We start from the raw sequence: 18,061 nt of genomic DNA, 5'->3' as shown, positions 1-18,061 counted from the left end.
AAAGTACTAATTATGATGTTTTGTATCACATTATGGACAAGCAGTGAAGATGTTAACAGGAGGCGTTACCTAGAATGCAGAGACCATCTGTGCAGTTTTCAGATTCCTGGCTTAGGCCTTCACAGAATTTGCCCCCGTTTCGTGGGGGGGGTGCTGTGCACTCCCGGATCCGCAAATGCTCACACTCCGGACTGCAGACGGACCATTCGCTCCACACTTCCCAGCTCCCATCCACTTCGAAGGGAAACAAAGGGAGCCTTCGTTAGAATGAACCCAGCAGCTGTCGGGAGACTCACCCCAGGACTGCCGTGGTTCTTGGAGCTGGATTTTAAAGCAATCACCACCACCACAAAGGAACGTATTCGTTTGTCTGCTCCCCATGGTTTCTTTCCTAGAGAGACAGGCTAGCAAACGCAGTGGTGTAATTCTCTAGCTATTTCAGGATGAGACCAATTACTGAATTTAGGCAAGCATTCCAATTACCAGTGCCCTTGGGTTGGCTAATAATGTCATTATCCGTTCTTCCCCAGTCTTTCACGCTCAAGTGCAGCTCAGACGGACAGATAAACAATGTGCAGTAACCAGTGGTAATCACTACCTCCTTGGGTGTTGACAGTTGAGAACAGAGAGCAGAATGAACTATCTTTAAGCCCTAGAAGCCCCTAAACAATAAAACGTTAAACCCATATATTGATGGCATTAAACTAAAACAGGTCAGTCAAACCCCAAGATACCAAGACTTACATAAATAGAATTTCTTGGGTCATGAATTGCTGCTGTATGTAGAAATGAACAAACTAAATTCCACTAAAAATCAACCCCAGAGATTGTGGCAGCTGTTAGAGGCAATTGTCCCGTTCCCTCCTAGGAATAGTCCGACCATGCTTATGTGGGTTAAGATATTGCAATTTGTAATCTAGAGCAATTAGGAGTAGGGTAACAAAAAAATACTGAATCTGAAGCAACATGTCTGAGTCCCTGCCTGTCAATTTAATTGGCTGAGCAACCCTGAGAAAGTCACTTAGCCTATTTCTGTCAACTGGGGATAATAAAACTCACAACACAGAGTTAAATGACATTACATATGTAAAAGTATCTTGCACATAGTAAGCACTCAATAAATGCTTATTGAATGTAAGTTAATGAAACTCCAAGAAGACGCTGCTGGGGAGAGCCCCACCTTAGTTTTGAGTGGAACTAGATTTGAAAGTTTAGACATGAGCCTCTAGTCCTGTGTCCTTGGAGTTAATGTTGTATAATGCATGTGAGACCCAGGATCAATTTATTTCTCAGTGGGAGGATATACTTCCCATAAAGAAAGTCATCTTCCATCTCATCTATTTTTCATCGTATAAATTGGGTTAGAGCCAGTAAGAGATGAACAAAATAACTTATACATGCCGCATTTGGCAAAGGAAGTCTGTCTCTATTGAGGAAGGAAGGCAAGCATAGACCAAATGTAGACTAAACTGCCGTGATACGGTACACTCTCTGCCAATTGTACTGTAAATGCATACAAAGCTAAAATTGGTAGGGTTAGTTGATTGGTAACTGATAACAAAACCTCAAAATTTTGATACCTGTTTTGTGCTCACGCACAACTCCATTTCTGCTAGTTACTACACAGATGAATGCCACAGAATGGGAGAACCCAGAGAGAGAAGGGCATGGCTCAGCCCATCCAAACACTGGGGGTATAAAAATACCTCAAAGCATTTGGCCTATTGATGGTGAGTGTCCAGGGTCATGTGAGTATTAAGAAATACGTATTCGCCCAAACAGAGGTATTTCACCCATGTTGTTCCCATTACGCTGAGCTCTACAATAGCATTTTGGACAAAGGCTCCGAACTTGGCAGAGGGTAACTTTGTCAGAGAAGGTCCTACTGAAAGAGTCGCAGCAGCTTAATGGTGTCGGTGGGTCAGAAGGGAAGGGGTCTGTGTATATCTCACCAGGACAAAGAGAAGTGCAGGTAATTTTCTGCACTGACATTCCCTCACAAAAGGCCCCACCATTGAGAGGAGCTGGGTTGGTACAGGTCCGGGAACGTTTCTGCCATCCTCTACCACAGCGAACATTGCAGGCTGACCACTCTGTCCAGGAAGACCAGCCTCCATTCACTGAGAGAGAAAATGGGGAGGGGAGAAAAAAAAGGAGAAAGGTTTTTACTGATTGCCTACTATGTGCAAGCCACTGTGCCAGGTGTTGTGAGCTGGGCACCCAGGGACCAAGAGACCCTGCGGACCCGCGCTGGCTGCTCCATCGCGAGGTCAGCCACGGAGGCTCCCTCGTCTCTGCCCCTCAGCCTATTCACCTGCTGTAAGGAGGCACACAGATCCTTGTCTTTGCTGGGAAATTATGAAAGACAGAAATAACTCATCAACATATCTCTAAAGCACTTGGAAATCCAGAGCATGAGAAGAAAATATCGGCATTTGAATTTCTATTACTTTAAGTGCTTCAAAAATAAATCCCAGGGATCTTCTATTGTAGGGGATGCCTTTTACTTAAATAGCTGGGAATTTCTTTTATACAGTACCTGACATATTCGGCAAATAGTGGTGTTTGTTTTTCGGTGGATTTTGTATGTCAGGAGGGAAACTTCCGAAAGGGGGTCTGGGGAGAATGGGGGAGGGGAGCAGAAGTTGCCCCCTCAATTCTTTTCATATATAAACACAATGGAAAAAAATAAACCACTCCTAAAATTATGTTCTAAACAAGGAAGATTGGAAATGTCACTGACTGTCTCCCGGCGTCCAATATTGGACGGAAGAGCAAACGGTGAATAGAAATGCGTTCTCACCCGCCCACTCCAAGAGGCAGGAGCGAGCACCGCAGGGATGACCCTCAGAGACCTTTCAGCTCTGAAAGTTAAACGTTTAATAAATACACAGCCCTCTACTTCTCTGCTTTCGGTATCCATTCCTGGCCTTTGGGCTGGTCTTACCATAAACGACCACTGTGGCCGACAGGCTCCTCCTCTTGGCCACGATGTTGGCTGCCATACAGGTGTAATTCCCGGAGTCGGACAGCCGCGCCTGCCTGATGATCAGGTTGTGGTCAGCCCTGGTGTCAATGTTCTCATCTTGTTCCGAGTCAATGGGCTCCTCATTTTTCAGCCATTCCACCTGTAAGAAGAGAGAAATCTTAACTCTACAGGTCATTCACACACACACACACACACACACACCTTTTGGCACTGGAAGGCGAGCAATAATTTTGGTGTGTGGGAGGGAGCAACAGCAATGACTATTCTCTCTGTATTCCATACCCCATCCCTTTTCACTGGGAAAGTGGGTATATTCAGGAAATGAATACTCAAGTTAATAAACTGGAGGCAGGAAAAGGACATAAATATCCTATTGACTTTGACCTACTTTCTAAAAATGCAGCGGAAGAGGGAAAAGAGGTGACCGCAATTAGGTCATGTCATTATATTTCACTCTATTCCAGTTCCGAGGGCGATGACGGCGTTTCGGTCACCTGTGCGCAATGGGGTCGAGAGCCGCACACGCAGCACTTGGACTCTGTGCTGAGCGGACGTTACTTTGTCCGGCGAGGTTCAAGTCAGTGTGGCCGAATTTAAACCGATGCAGTAAAGGTGTGACAGGGTTTAAGGCCACTGTGATATGTATGCGGGCAATCGGGCGCATAAATTCAAATCTCAGTGTTTCCTAGCTTTGGGAACACGTTTCTCTGGCGATCACGTATGTCACTCGGTCAACGACGCGATGGATGTTTAGACTGCGTTAGGCACCCGACGCTTTCAAGGGCCACCCTCCCTCTGGAGAAGTTTGCTTCCCACATCCTCAGGGCAGGCTGGTCCACCTCGGATTTGTTTGCTCCAACCTACTTCCTCCTTCTAGTTCCACCCGAATCCTCCCCTTGCTCTAAGCTGCTCTTTCCCCTGGACACCTGAAGAAGACACGTTGGAACCTTCTGCTCCCTAGACGCTCATTCCCCCCCCCCCGGTGGGGTGCCACCACCACGTTCTCCCCTATTTCACCACGCAGGCCAGACTCCCCCGGGGCTAACTGCTTCCGTTCCTCATGCTGTCTTCTGTTCCACGTCTCAACGACATCTCCGCTGTCACACCACCTTGGTAGCACTGGCCGCGTCTTGTCTGACAGTAACCGTTTAGCTCTGGTGACCAGCACGCGGTGCACACGGCAGTTACTCGGCACAGGAAGGAGGGCAGCGGCCGCACCACGGGGACATCAACAGAAGCACATGGACTTGCATCATTCTGGTCACCATTAGCACAGACAATGGAGACATGGTTTTAGAGTAAGATGCCTCATTTCATATTCAAATCTAGAGAATTCTAATTTATCACCAATAAACAAATGGCATCTGCTACAGAACAATTTGTTAAAATCAAGATGTGTTGGTCTCTACTAAAAGGAATGTACTTATCAGAAGAAAACCTATAATGATCTTTTTTAAAAAAAATTTTATTCTTTGTTTTATTATTGAATTTTTTAGAGTGAGAGAGGAAAGAAGAGAGAGAGAGAAACATCGATGTGACAGAGAAACATAGATCAGCTGCCTCCTGCACCCCCCACTGGGGGTGGAGCCTGCAACCCAGGCATGTGCCCTAATCGGGCATCAAACGGGAACCTCCCCGTCCAGGGGATGACGCTCAATCCACTGAGCCACACCGGCTGGGCTATGAGAATCTTTTGCAAGAATAAACCTCAAGTACCAACGTGTAAATGAGAGTTCAGAGTACCAAAAATCATCACCATCCCAGATCCTCCCTGGAAAGGGTCCATTTTAAGAGGACAATGATAGCAAGGGGCCGAAAGAAGCGCTCTGAGAGCTGCTGTAGAGCCACAAGCTGCAAAGGCAGCCCATGCAGGGCGGGGAAGTAAGGGAGCAAGCTGGCTGCCACCCGGTCCACCCGGAGGGGTGCGGCGCCTAACGACCCAGAGCCCAGGAGCAAGGCTCGGGGGGCGAAGCAGCCCAGGGCAGCCCAGTGTGACTCCCATCTGGCCACCCGTCTGTGACAAATCGTCCTCCCTTCCCCACTCACAGGGCACACGCCAGTCATTCACATTCATCTGACAAGTAGTCACGCATTCACTGAACATCGGAGCTGACCGGAGAGCTAGGTAGAGCGAGGTCAACAAAACCAGCACAGTTTTCTTTTCATGAACTTCATATTTAACGGCACCGTGAAACAGACCTGTCCACGCACATCGCCCCAGGAAAGTAAAAGCTGGAAGAAAGGAGGACTGTCACCAAAGTCTGGGACGGAGCACATACTTAAAGCCATTACGACTGGCGTTTTGAAAGAACAAACTGGTCTGCTAGAAGCAGGGCCGGGAAGCTTTTCCTCCAGCCCTCTCTCCCCCGGACTCCGGAGCTCAGAGCGGGAATCGCCTGGTTTTCGGATCCACTCCCTCCTTCTGAGGCTGGTAGCACTTAGAAAGCTGTTCCCGGTCCTCATGCTACCGTGAGGTGTCCCCGCCTCTGTCATCTTTTCCCGGACTTCCTCTCAGACAGCTGGCCAGGAAGTCAGGAAATGGGCCTGTTCGGATGTAGAGTATCGCTAGTCAGTGACCCGGCAAGAATCCCTGTGCAGTGTCCCTGGAGATGGAAGCCCAGGGAAGTCCCAGCACCCGGAGACCAAGGACAGCTTTTCCGACCAAACCTTGTGCACGAGTCTCTGCCACTCTGCTGCACACCTGAAACTAATACAAATAATACTATTGACTATAAATTGTGATTGAAAGATAAAATTAAAAAAAAAAAATCTTGGCCCAGAGGATATTAAAACACAATCACCAAGTAGAGGTTTGGCTTCAAATTGAAAACGTATATAAAAATAAATCATATACACAATTAAGTGGCCCATAAATGAAGAAAATATTTGCCAGAGATTTGATAGATAAAAGGTTAATGTTATGATGACCTGAGGAAAACTTGAATAGTTCGAAATTTACTAGCTACACATATATATTGCATTCTAGGTAATATGCCCTAATGATAAGTATAAAGTTCATTAAAGGGGGGAAAAAAAGGCGATTAAACAATTGAATAAATATTCTACACCACTAGTACAAAAGTTAAACAGTGGTATAATATTTTTTTTCCCTATCAAAATAGCAAAGATTAAAATGATACACACATATACACACAGTTTTTATTTTTGTGGCTGGTGTGATTTTTGCTGAGTGTGCAGCGTGTGGGATATTTATTGCCTTTATCACTGTCTCCTTTCTGGGATGTTAGCAACAGCCTCTTAACTAACCGGGCTGTCTGCTGCTTTTGTTGTTGCCTCTACAGTTGATGCTCTACAAGGAGATCAGATCATATGACTTTGTACCTTGAAATCCTTGAATGGTCTCAGATCTCACTTAGAACAATATCACAAATCCTTCCCAAGGCTAAGTAAGTCCTTCTGTGGTCTCGACTCCTATCAATCCTCTATTTCAGATCCTCAAAGCAGCTCCTGCTCACTCCACTCCAGTCCTGCCGGCTCCTTCCTGTGCTAGAAAGCTCCGTGCAAATTCCAACCTCAGGGCCTTGCCACCTGCTGACTCCTCTTTCCCACAGGTGTCCCATGGTTCAATTCCACTTGTATTTCTTTTCTTTTTTTTTTTCCTATTGTATTTTTTTTTTAGAGAGAGAGGAAGGGAGAGGGAGAGAGATGGAAACATCAATGAGAGAGAACATTGGCTGCCTCCTGCATGCCCCCCCACTGAGGATTGAGCCCACAACCTGGGCATGTGCCCTGACTGGGAATTGAACCCGCAACCTCTTGGTGTTTGGGTCGATGCTCAACCACTGAGCCACACCGGCTGGGCTCAATTCCATTTCTCATTCAGATGTCAGATCAAACGTTACCTCCTCAGACAGATTGTGTCTAACAACCTTTTCTAATAGCGCAAGTTCCCTTCCTCACTTTTCCCAGCAACTTTAACTTTCTACCTAGAGGTTATCTTCATCTGATAGTCTTAAAGATAGTGACTCTTGTTCTTGTCATTATGATCCCAGGAGTTTATCAAAAAGAAAGTATTAGGGCTACAAGCAAAACCTTAATCACAATAAATTATTTCTGGTAAAAAAAAAGAAAAAGAAAAAATTATGCCAAAGCTACATGCAAGCCAAGTAATATAGCTTTGTTTAAATAAATCATGTTTTAACAATATGATTTAGTATTATACAGGCTTTAAAAGTCCTGATTTCACCTAGTAAAAACACAGAAAATGCCCATAATACATTAAAGTCAAAATGCAAAATTGCATGTTTAGTATTATATACTTATAAACCAACAAATATTGCACATGTATATATACACATACATACCTGTATATGCTTTAAAAAATGAAAAAGGATTGGAAAGAAATATGTTCACAGAGGTTTTGAGGGAAGACTAGGGTGACTTCTTTGCTTTCTGTTGGTTAATTGTGGCACCTTAAGGAAAAGCTATTTAGTAATCTGGGGGGAAAAATCACTTTATCTTAAAAATACCTCTTTTACTCATGTAGCACAGTTTCAAATTTATATTTTTCCATAAAATGTTTCCTCGAGTTAGTTTATCTGAAACCCCAAATGAAAAATGGGTTAAGAAGGAAAGGTCTGATGACTGGTGCAGAAGGGAGGGTATCAGAGCCGCAGAAGGGAGGGTATCAGAGGCGCAGAAGGGAGGGTATCAGAGCCGCAGAAGGGAGGGTATCAGAGGCGCAGAAGGGAGGGTATCAGAGCCGCAGAAGGGAGGGTATCAGAGCCACAGAAGGGAGGGTATCCGAGCCACAGAAGGGAGGGTATCAGAGCTGCAGAAGGGAGGGTATCAGAGCCGCAGAAGGGAGGGGCTCTGAGCTGCATAAGATTGGTCTCAGCCCAAACCAGGTTTGCATTATTTTGGGGGATCTCCCTCACATCCTTCCCCTTCTATGTCAATCATACCCCGAAGAGATGTGCAGGGCACACTTGTGCCAACACAGAAGTCATGCCTCCCACCCTTTACCCCCCCACACACACACATGTACTCTGGGCATGTACAATGGTGTTCTGTTGGGTCTCCCCAGATCATAGTTTGAAAAATATCGATATAGGATGAATGAGGTGTCACAGATATGCACACATTCTGGTACACTTGGTGTTTATGGTGTCATGACTGAGGTCCATCAATCCAATTATGTCTATAAACAATCAGCACATTAATAGACTCCTGACTTAATAGTTTATCCATTTGACTGATGGTAGGATCTTTATGAGGAAATCAGTTTGCTATTTTCTGGGCTTATAAAAGTGACAAATTGCTCTTGGATTTATGCTTTTGTCACTTACAGAAATTTTAAAACATTTTTGATGAGCTAAGTGCTCCTAATGTAGACTAGTTTAATAAATAAGATAGAAAAAAGCATTCCCTACAACAGTCATTGCAAACTCAAATGGTTCCGGAGGCCAGGGAGGCAACATAAATTATTGCAGTGGCCTCGGGTGCGAGACATCCACGTGCAATGCTTGCATATTAAAGACCAGGGGCTGTTCTTCATTTCCACTAAGGAATGAGCTCACTCTCATTTTTCTTAAAAAGTGTTAAGGCTTTCTTTCTCCTTTTGTTTTCCCACTTTAGACAGAGACATGAGTATTTAAAAAAAAATTAACAATGATAGTGCCATGAAAAAAGACAACGAACTCATTCTTGCTTAAATATCTCTTTTGCTTCTAATGTGTCACAGTGGTCTTCAAATTTGTGGAATGTTTAGCCTCAGTGTCGGTATATACTGGGGAGTGGAGGCAACGGCGACCACGGCGACCACGTGGAAATGCAGACCACAGGAGCTGTGCAAAGGTGCAGCCACCAGGCTGGTTCAGACTGTTCCCAGTGTAACCAGATCTTCCATCTGTGGATGTAACGTTTCTTGATTTTAAGATGACTGCTCATATGTTACAAAGTATATTGTGAGAGCCAAATCTAACATATCCATGGACCAGAGTAGATTGACTTTCTTTGTAGATTTACTTTCTTTGCTCCACAGGCACTACAACACACTCGCTTTCTGGTTCCTTGTGAGTGTTATCACAAAAAGGAGCTCAGTGTCCTCCCTAAATTGATCCCTTTTCATTAGATCTGCTGCCCCGTCACCCTGGAATATTACTGCCATGTGCCATGGCTCACTCTCAAGGCTTTCTCATGGAAATGACTGGCAAGCATCAAAGAGCTTTTGAACTCAGGTACAGTATTCTTTCTCCGAAGTATCAAAAAGACACGTGTACTGAGTTCAGAAATTATTTCACAAGAGGTTGTTCAACAAGGAAAACCCTAATTTAGCTCCTAACAAAGGCAATACAGATTTTCAAATTAGCATTATGGGATCAATACATTGACCACCTCCAGGCTCAGGAACGTTTGTGTCTTTGATCCGAATGACCTCAGACAAACAGGTCATCTCTTTGACAGAGAGGCTGAACATGCCAGACGGTTGTTAGAAACACGCACCCCTCGGGAAAACAAGTCATCTGGTTTCTGTTTATTTCGTTTACATGGGTAATCCCAGTGAGAAGCATGTGAAGAAACTAGTCACGATAATGAGCTGATGGATTCGCAGGATGTCTACGTTCATTAGTAGAGTGCCATGTACAGATGGTCTGCAATGTGTACATTTTACCAGTTTGTAAACAAGTCTGGAAAAAGCACAACGTCATCCCAGACGACACCATCAGCTTGTGATCGGTCATGCGGGTTGGCTGGGGACCGAAGGTACATAATTGACCAGCCAGTAGATTTTTCTCAGCAACAGGCAGCACGGTGTAATTGGGGAGGGAACCTTCTTTGGAAGAGTGACAGACTGATACTTAGTGGGAGGTGATTTTATCTGAGACTTGAGCTACATTTGAAAATGTTTGCACGCGTCCTAACTGGTCACCTCTTCTGACCTTTTGTCAAAGGTCAAAGGCATGTATGTGTGTGTATATATATATACATGTACATAAACCTGACACCTAAATGTTCGTTTTTATCAGAGAGTATGTCAGAATTCTCAAGCTCCTGTTCCTGTTCTTAATATTCTGTAAGAGAATGAGAAGGTGACTGCTGGTATTAACCATTTAGAAATAGGAGGGCCCAAACGAGACTGGGAAGAAAGAGCCATTTTCATAGGCAGGATCCAAAGCCTTCTGTACTTTGAATCTAGATGGTATCAACCTGGAACTCTCCCTTTGAATTCCACAAAAAATTCCAATGAGCACTGTTTATTGATATTAGCCACCAAGTGTTTCTATCCTCCAATTAGGATTTGCTAGACTCAATATAAAACTGTTACCCATATGTATTAGAGATGTAACTTCAGATTTATGACTTTTGAAGCTTCTCGATTTATCTACTTACTTATCGCCTGTGGTCATTTTCTTTCTGCACTGCTCATTGGTAAGCTCCTTCAGAATGTGATCAACATTTAAATCTTCTTACATATCATGTAGCACCTACTTCAGAGGACATGCACTGGCACCACGTGAATAGTGTTCTAGCCCAAACTGAGGCACATGCGAATCAGAGACCAGTGACATGCACTCGCACGTACAGCGAAAGCTCCAAGTGCACTTTTGGGGTAGGGTCAAGGGAGAGAGTTATTCTTTGCTTTAGACCCCAGGGTTGAGCACAGATACGATCCAGCAGAGAGACACTTTTAGAGTAGTTGCTAAAGAAGGCAACCTTGTCTGATGAGATAGGGTGGAGAGGCAAGACTACACTAGGGGGTATGCAACGTACACCAGGGAAATACTGGAAGGCCACAGTTCACGTAGTCACTCCCTACACACCCTCTCAGACTTCTTGTAAAGTTACCATCTTACCGAACAACAAGAGTGATTGATTTCAGTGAGGAAGACAGAAGGCTGAGGTACGCATTCTCTCTGGTGCAGGCGGAACTGAGATGGCACCAAGCGCGTGGGGGGACAGAGTGCACACGGCGGAGTAAAGACGGGGCTCCACAGCCACCCTGGGGAGACCTCGAGACTTCCACACCCTGAGAAGCCGATCTAAGCAATAGACGTCTACTTCACTTCAAGTCACGTCACCACTGTGCTCAGTCATCCACATCACTTGCGGGATTTGAATGCAATGACCATGTGTTATTTCCAAAATAATATTCACTTACATGTGGAATCTAGGAAACAAAAGCACACACCCCAAGCTCATACATGTAGAGAGTGACTGGTGGATGTCAGAGACAGTGGGTGGGGTGGGGGTGGGGGGGGAGAAGTAAGTAAAGGGGATTAAAAGACACAGACTCCAGTTATATAATAAATGTCAGCGATGCAATGCACACAATGATGACTAACATTAGTAATACTCCATTGCGTGTTTTGAAAGTTACTAAGAAAGTAAATCTTAAATGTTCTCCTCATAGAAAAAACATTTTTGTAACTATTTATGGTGATAGATGTTCACTAGACTAATGGTGGTGATCATTTCACAATGCATATACAGAGATCGAATCATTATGTTGTACACCTGAAACTTATAATGTTGTATGTTCATTATAACTAACAAACTAAGTGAATAAATGGAATTGCTCAAACAACATTTGTGCACCTACAGATCATGAGAAGCTATGCAGTAGCCTCGCAAGGTTATCTGGCGTTGCATTTTGCTTTTTTGGTAATGAGCAGAAACGAGTGGAATGAGTATCCACAGAATCTGATAAAGTCAGCAGCCTTAAAATATTTAAGAAGGCCCATCGTGTCCGAGTCTGTCGGATGACTCGGAGAAAAGCATTTGCTTTCCTGAGGGGAGGGCCAGGCATTTCCAGCCTTTCACCCGCTGGGGCACAAACGTGAGTCTGAGCAGAGCTGTCTAGTGACCGTGAACACACGGGGACACTGGTCGTCCTCTCCGCACTCACGGGGCACACAGCTCTTCCACACATGATCTCCTTTGCGCCTCACAATAACTACCCCACCCAAAGAAGTCGGCCAAGAAAACCTTATTCTCCCCGTTTTACAGATTACGTGATCTAAGTTAAAACACTTGAGAAACTGTAGAACTAGACCTAGTAGTCTTCAAATAATTTTTCTTTCGCAAGACATGAGCCATTTTTTTTATGTCTCTTATTGACCAAATAAACTGCTGCTCCCGACCACTTGCCACGATTAGACCTGGCACACTTGCCAAGTTAACCGGGACTTAACCATCGATAGGAGTGGCATCCCTCTGCTCAGAAGGGAGCATATCGTCCTCTGATGTTAGCTGAGGCCATGACTCTCTTGGCCACTTTCAGATTAGATGTCACCTGCCCTTTTCTCTCTCCTTGTTAATATTTCCTTTGAGTTATTTATAATAGTACTATCATGTTTCTCCTTTGTCTTCCCTCTTTCTCCAGACTGTATAGATTGATGTTGAAGCCACCTACACAGCAGTTTCTCCCATCTAGCTCTGCTTATCTGATCAGGCATCACAAAAGGAAGCAGAAATCCAGCCTCATTCTGAAGCCACAGCAGCAGAACCAGGCACGTGAGGAAACCTAATGATCACAGACAGGATCGTCGTCACTGATGCTGAATGAAGTGACTGACATGAGTACCTCTGAAGAGGCCTGGATTCTGAGTATGGAACTTTATGTTCTGACATTGTGTGTCTCTTGTCAGATCAGTGTTGTCCTTTAACGTCCCCGTTGCAGTTACGAACGTCGGGAGCAGCTTTTTAAAAAATGCATTTTGACAGGCAAATGGTGGTGAGGAAAGTAAACACCCTGTATCCACTGTTAACAGAAAATGTAACATTGTCACTAGTGCAGATGAGAGATGTTTACATTAATGTAAAGCATTTTCAAGAACGGTGATCAGAAGGAAAACTATTAAACATAGGAAACATAGGTATAAGAATGGAGAGAGGTAAGCAATCCAAAGGCAATGCCCAAGGCAGGGCACAGGCTGCCATTTGCTTCCCAGCGTGTTTCCGTGGTGCAAGGGATCCCGCTCCCGGAGGAGTCCACCTGTTCTCACTGCCATCGCAGGGGACAAGGAACTCTGGTTTTGAATCTCCGATGAAGCAACATATAGGAGATGCTTCCAAAGCTTGATATACTAAGAATGACCTAAGATACAGTGTAATACGCTGCTTCGTTTTGAGAGGGGAAGAGCGCTCTAGGCAGATGACAGAGTTAGCTTTCGGAGTGCCTCAAGATGGTTTCTGATTTCACATGTCCTCCTGCAATTTGTGGTATGTAATAAGGTTTTAAGGGGGCAGTGAGAAGATATTAATTAACAATTCCCCCTTTTCCATTCCTTACTACCATGTAATATCTACTCAGGTGCTGAGATAACAGCCATCTTATTAAAGATTAGAGCATTCAAGATTCTAAATGTTCATTCAAAGTGGTTGTAGGCCTGGCCAGTGTGGCTCAGTTTCTTGAGCATCGGCCCATGCATTGAGAGGTTGCCGGTTCAGTTCCCGGTCAGGGCACGTGCCCAGGTTGTAGGCTCAATCCCTGGTAGGGGGCATGCAGGACGCGGACAATCAGTGGTTCTTTCTCATCAACGTTTCTCTTTCCTTCTCTCTCTCTCTTCCCTTCTCTCTCTAAGTTAATTTAAAAAAACAACATATTTTAAAAAACTGGTTTTAAATGCTGATATCAAAGTAATATGTAATTACAGAACGCAAACACATATCACTCACACACACCCTGCACATCATCTGAGAAATCAGATCTGTTCAGAAGAACAATTCCATCAGCCACAGTGAAAGGCCAATCATGTAATGATTTACAAAGGAAACGCAGGGACAGATATGGATTAGCTCAGCTTCCATATATTGGGTGGCTGAGAATGAATTAGCATAATCATAAATTTGTTCCAATTACAGAAGGCAATTATCAGAGACCAGCTTATAGCATTATCAAAATGAAATCAGCAAAGTGCACCGACATTCCAGGTAGATGCCACTGAGTTAATGGGGCTGAAAAAAAAAGGCTCTGCACTCATCATCTCTCATCCCTTTGATTACTGCACATGCCGTACACGCTTCCTTTCGGCTGACAGACACGAGCTTTGTGAAAGAACTACACGCTGTAAGGAAAAAAATATGCTAAACTTAACAACTGCAAAATAACCACATTCTAAAGTCTTGTGTGTGTAATTTCTCTAGGTCAGTGGTTCAGCTACTGCTTTTAAATTTTAGACAGTAATTCACATCATCTCTTGTGTTCTTTCCAAAATATTGATCAGGAATAAAACGGTGACTAAGCCTGTCATTACCTGAGCCAAACAAAAGTTCTTTGTGCAGAAAGGTAGAGCTGCTTTGCAAAAGGCAGCCTCACTGTTGTTCCCGTTTTTGTTTTTGTTTTTCATTTTGCTTTCCATTGCAAATAGACCCTGTTGCCTTGTTAACCATTGCCAACCTGGAAAGCATACAGAACCGTCAACATATCTTGTAAAGGAGGCAACGATTTAGTCTCAAAATTTGAGAGCTGAAAGGGCAATTTTATTTCAATGGCTAAGATGTTATACAGATGTTGCGACCAGCACTCAAGGAAACAAGCATTATGGAGATACTCAAGAGATGGCCGGTTCCAAAGAAGACAAAAAGGAAGTTCTATTGTAACCAAGTACAATGGGTTTTGTTGTTCCAAAGGATCGTGGGCCCAGGGGTGCTGAGGTAGGGAAAAGGGAAGGCAGACAAATACTTGACTGTTACTGATGGTCTGCTGTGCATCAGTTAAGATTCTAGGCTCTTTCTATTCTTCAGCCACTTGGTGAGGTGGGTGTTAAGTCTGTTTTTATAATTAAAGAAATAACTATCAAAGAAGTGAAATATTCAAACACGCTCAAAATTCTGCCATCTTAAAATAAATAAGTAAACAAACCAAAAAGTCCCCCCCACCCCCATCTCCACAGTCATCTCTCTGGAATTCCTTAGTCATCCCTCATCTTTACATTTCAGTCTGGCTGCCACCCTGTCAGTTTGCTGAAACTGCTCTCCCTCAAGTCACCCCGGTCTCCAAGTCGCGGCACTCAGGGTGCACTGCTCGGTGTTCTTAGCTGATGTTCAGGGGTAATGAGGACCATTCCTGAATTTTCTCTTCCATTGGTTTTTACAATACCACATATTTTCTCTTTGCACCCTCTGGCCGTTCCTGCTCTGTTTCTTTTGTTGGTTTCTTCTCTATCCAAACATCCTATCGCATTTTGTAAGGTCTCGGGATTAGGTCCTTCTCCGCATCTCACCATACAGTGTCTCCCCATATGACAACTCCAGACTCATGTGTATTCATGGTTATACACTGAATATTCCCAAGTCGATATCTTCAGTTTGTTGACCTTCCTGAAACACAGACTCTTATATTCAGCTGTCTATACAGCATCTACTTTAGTATGCTCCAGAGATACTTCAAGTTCAACATGTGGACTTGGATTTAGATACTTTTTTATTCCCTGCAGAAATAACAGGATAGATGATTTCCTTACCTGTCTATCTGACAATAAAATATTTGAATATTATCATCTGAAAATAAGGATTCACTAAAAAATTAAGAGTTGATGAAATAATAATTTTACATTAAAAATAACATTCTTGACATAGTATACAAAATATATGGGGTGAAGAGAGACAGGCCAAGCCAGGAGCAGAGATCATGAGGACACCGACAATGACCCTGTGAAGAGGCTGTGCGGGCCTGAACTGGAGGTTGTGATGTATACAGCACAGAGCCTTGACAAGACGTTGAGGGGGAAAACAGAATGAATAGAAATGAGTGACTGATGTGATGTAAGATTTAAAGGTAGAACAATAAACATGTGGCACCCATATTTCTGACCTAGACAAGTGATACACGAAAAGCATGTAAAAAAGGACCTTTTTTCGATGCTGCACTGATATGCACTGAATATCACTCTGGTCCCTAATATACAAAGAGTATTCTCAAATCAACAGGAAGAAAGAATGGGAGAAAGACAAACATGGCAACAGAAAAACAGGCCAAATGCTTGAATAATTAACTCAGTGATGCACACAGTGAAGTTAAGATGTATACAAGGCATTGAAATAAACATCTTTGACCCAGATCACTCTTCAGCTCCAGACCTATATAGTCAACTACTTTCGGGGCATATTTACTCCACAGCCTTCAGCATGAATTGTATCCCAAGCATATATAAAATCATGCAGAAAGTTTATGATGGGGGAAAAAAGGATTTTAAGATACGACATGAAGAATAGCAGCACTTTAAGGTCAGAAAAGACCAGAGGGGGCTGATCACGAGGTAAGAAAAAGTCAGAAATGTATCAGTGGAAACCAGTAAAGAAAAATATTTTAAGCACAGTCACACAACCGCTTAATGACAGGAATATGTTGTGAGAAATGTGTCATTAAGCGATTCATCATCGTGCCAACATAGAGTGCACTTACACAAACCTAGAAGGTAAGCCTACTGCCCACGTAGGCTCTACAGTGTGGCCTATTGCTCCTAGGCTGCCCGCCCGTGTAGCATGTTACTATACAACACCACACGAGACCAAATCAAGCACAAGAGAAAATGATGCCATCAAAAGGAGCGGTGAACACGAGATGTATGAGGCTGCGGCTGATGTAACACAGAACCCTCTTTTAGAGCAGACTCTTTTTTTATAAGTTGAAGAGGACACTCTAGCATCATGAGACAGGGTATAGTATAGTAGATACACAATAAATCCCTAAATCAGTAACATAGATTTATCATCATCATCAAGTACATACTGTGTGTGCTAGTGTGTACAGGAAGGGCCGCACAGGGTTCCTCGCTCCCACACACTCCACACTGCGTGACACTGTGATGTCGTGGTGACTGGGACACCACTAGCACACGAAGGTCTTTTTAGCTCTATTACAAACGTACGTAGTTTGTCACTGGTGAGAAAGTTGTTACCCATGACTGCACTTAAAACCACCGCTGAAATAAAAGTTGAGTGTAAGTGAAGTCGCAGGCTTTATTTCAACAGGAAGTTCCTTTTATAGCTTGTTCAAAGCCTCCACTCTTGTCTTTATTAATTTTACAGTGAATAATAATAAAAACACTATCCTCCTCTGTTTCTTTTCCTCGATATTCACTAAAACTTCCCCGAAGTCAATTGGCCACTTGAAAAATAAAGTAGTATCTCTAGCTCACTCCTAAGAGCAAAACCAAACTCTAGGCATATAAAATATTAAAAATATAATAAGTGAAGCCACAAAAGTACCATAAAAAAGCATGGGTGAATATTTTTGTAATTTTACAGTAGAGAAGGATTTCCTGCATGATGTTAAAGCCAATAAATATTGTCTATTAAAGTTTAAAAGTTCAATATAACAAAAGGATGCCAAAAAAGAATAAACATGAAAAAATGTTTGTAACATATCACAAAGGATTATTATACCAAAATCAAGGGAGATATCAAATACATTTTTCAACTTGTGCAACCGAATGCCCAACCAATAAAAAGGAATGCTAGTTAGCATGTCCTACCAGTATCTGGTGAATATCAGCCTGGTTGCTAATATAGAAAGATCATGCTAATATCAATAGGGAACAAGTGGGCCAATGGAAAATGAGCTAAATATTTGAAGAGATTATTTAGAGGAGAAAAATACAAACGGATAACTAACATACACAAAGTTGTCCAATCTTTCCAATAATGAAAATGAAGATGAGATATTTCTACTAACCTATTACCATGGCAAATTCTGATATAATATAGAGATGGCAAAAGTGTAAAGAAATGGATGTTTTCAGTTTACGTGACAGTCTAAAGTAATACATTTCTGTTGTGGGACAATTATGCTATTTTTTTAAAAAAATATTGGTATAGTTTAATATACCAATATTAAATGGGTTTCTGTGCAATAATCATTGGTTTCAGTACAATAACTATTAGTAAAATCCAGACATATGTGCTAAGATGTTAATTATAACCTCATTTATAGTAAACTGTGTAAGCCACTTAAATGTTCATTAACAGAACAAATCCATAATGTACATATGCATTTACGTACCCAATGAAATACCATGCAACCACCAAAAAGAATGATGCATTTTTAATTTTAATAGAATGGGAAATGTCTCCATGAGACTGTATTGAGTGTACAAAAGCTGATCA

The 18,061-nt window shown here is 43.0% G+C and overlaps 1 protein-coding gene across 1 annotated transcript in view; it reads right to left on the bottom strand.

Annotated features, from left to right (window-relative positions):
• UNC5D (unc-5 netrin receptor D) overlaps nt 1-18,061 on the bottom strand; it is a 485,738-nt gene that overhangs the window by 106,253 nt on the left and 361,424 nt on the right. Inside the window, exons 5-7 of the mRNA XM_036250102.1 lie at nt 2,948-3,128; nt 1,953-2,120; nt 70-234 (exon numbers count right to left, since the gene is read on the bottom strand). Coding sequence (XP_036105995.1) covers nt 70-234; nt 1,953-2,120; nt 2,948-3,128 — 514 coding nt within the window. The remainder of the gene's footprint in view (nt 1-69; nt 235-1,952; nt 2,121-2,947; nt 3,129-18,061) is intronic.

The sequence above is a fragment of the Molossus molossus genome, unplaced genomic scaffold (genome assembly GCF_014108415.1).
Source record: "Molossus molossus isolate mMolMol1 unplaced genomic scaffold, mMolMol1.p scaffold_m16_p_9, whole genome shotgun sequence".
NCBI classification, from domain to species: Eukaryota; Metazoa; Chordata; class Mammalia; order Chiroptera; family Molossidae; genus Molossus; species Molossus molossus.
This window is presented reverse-complemented; position numbering and strand designations above follow the sequence as displayed.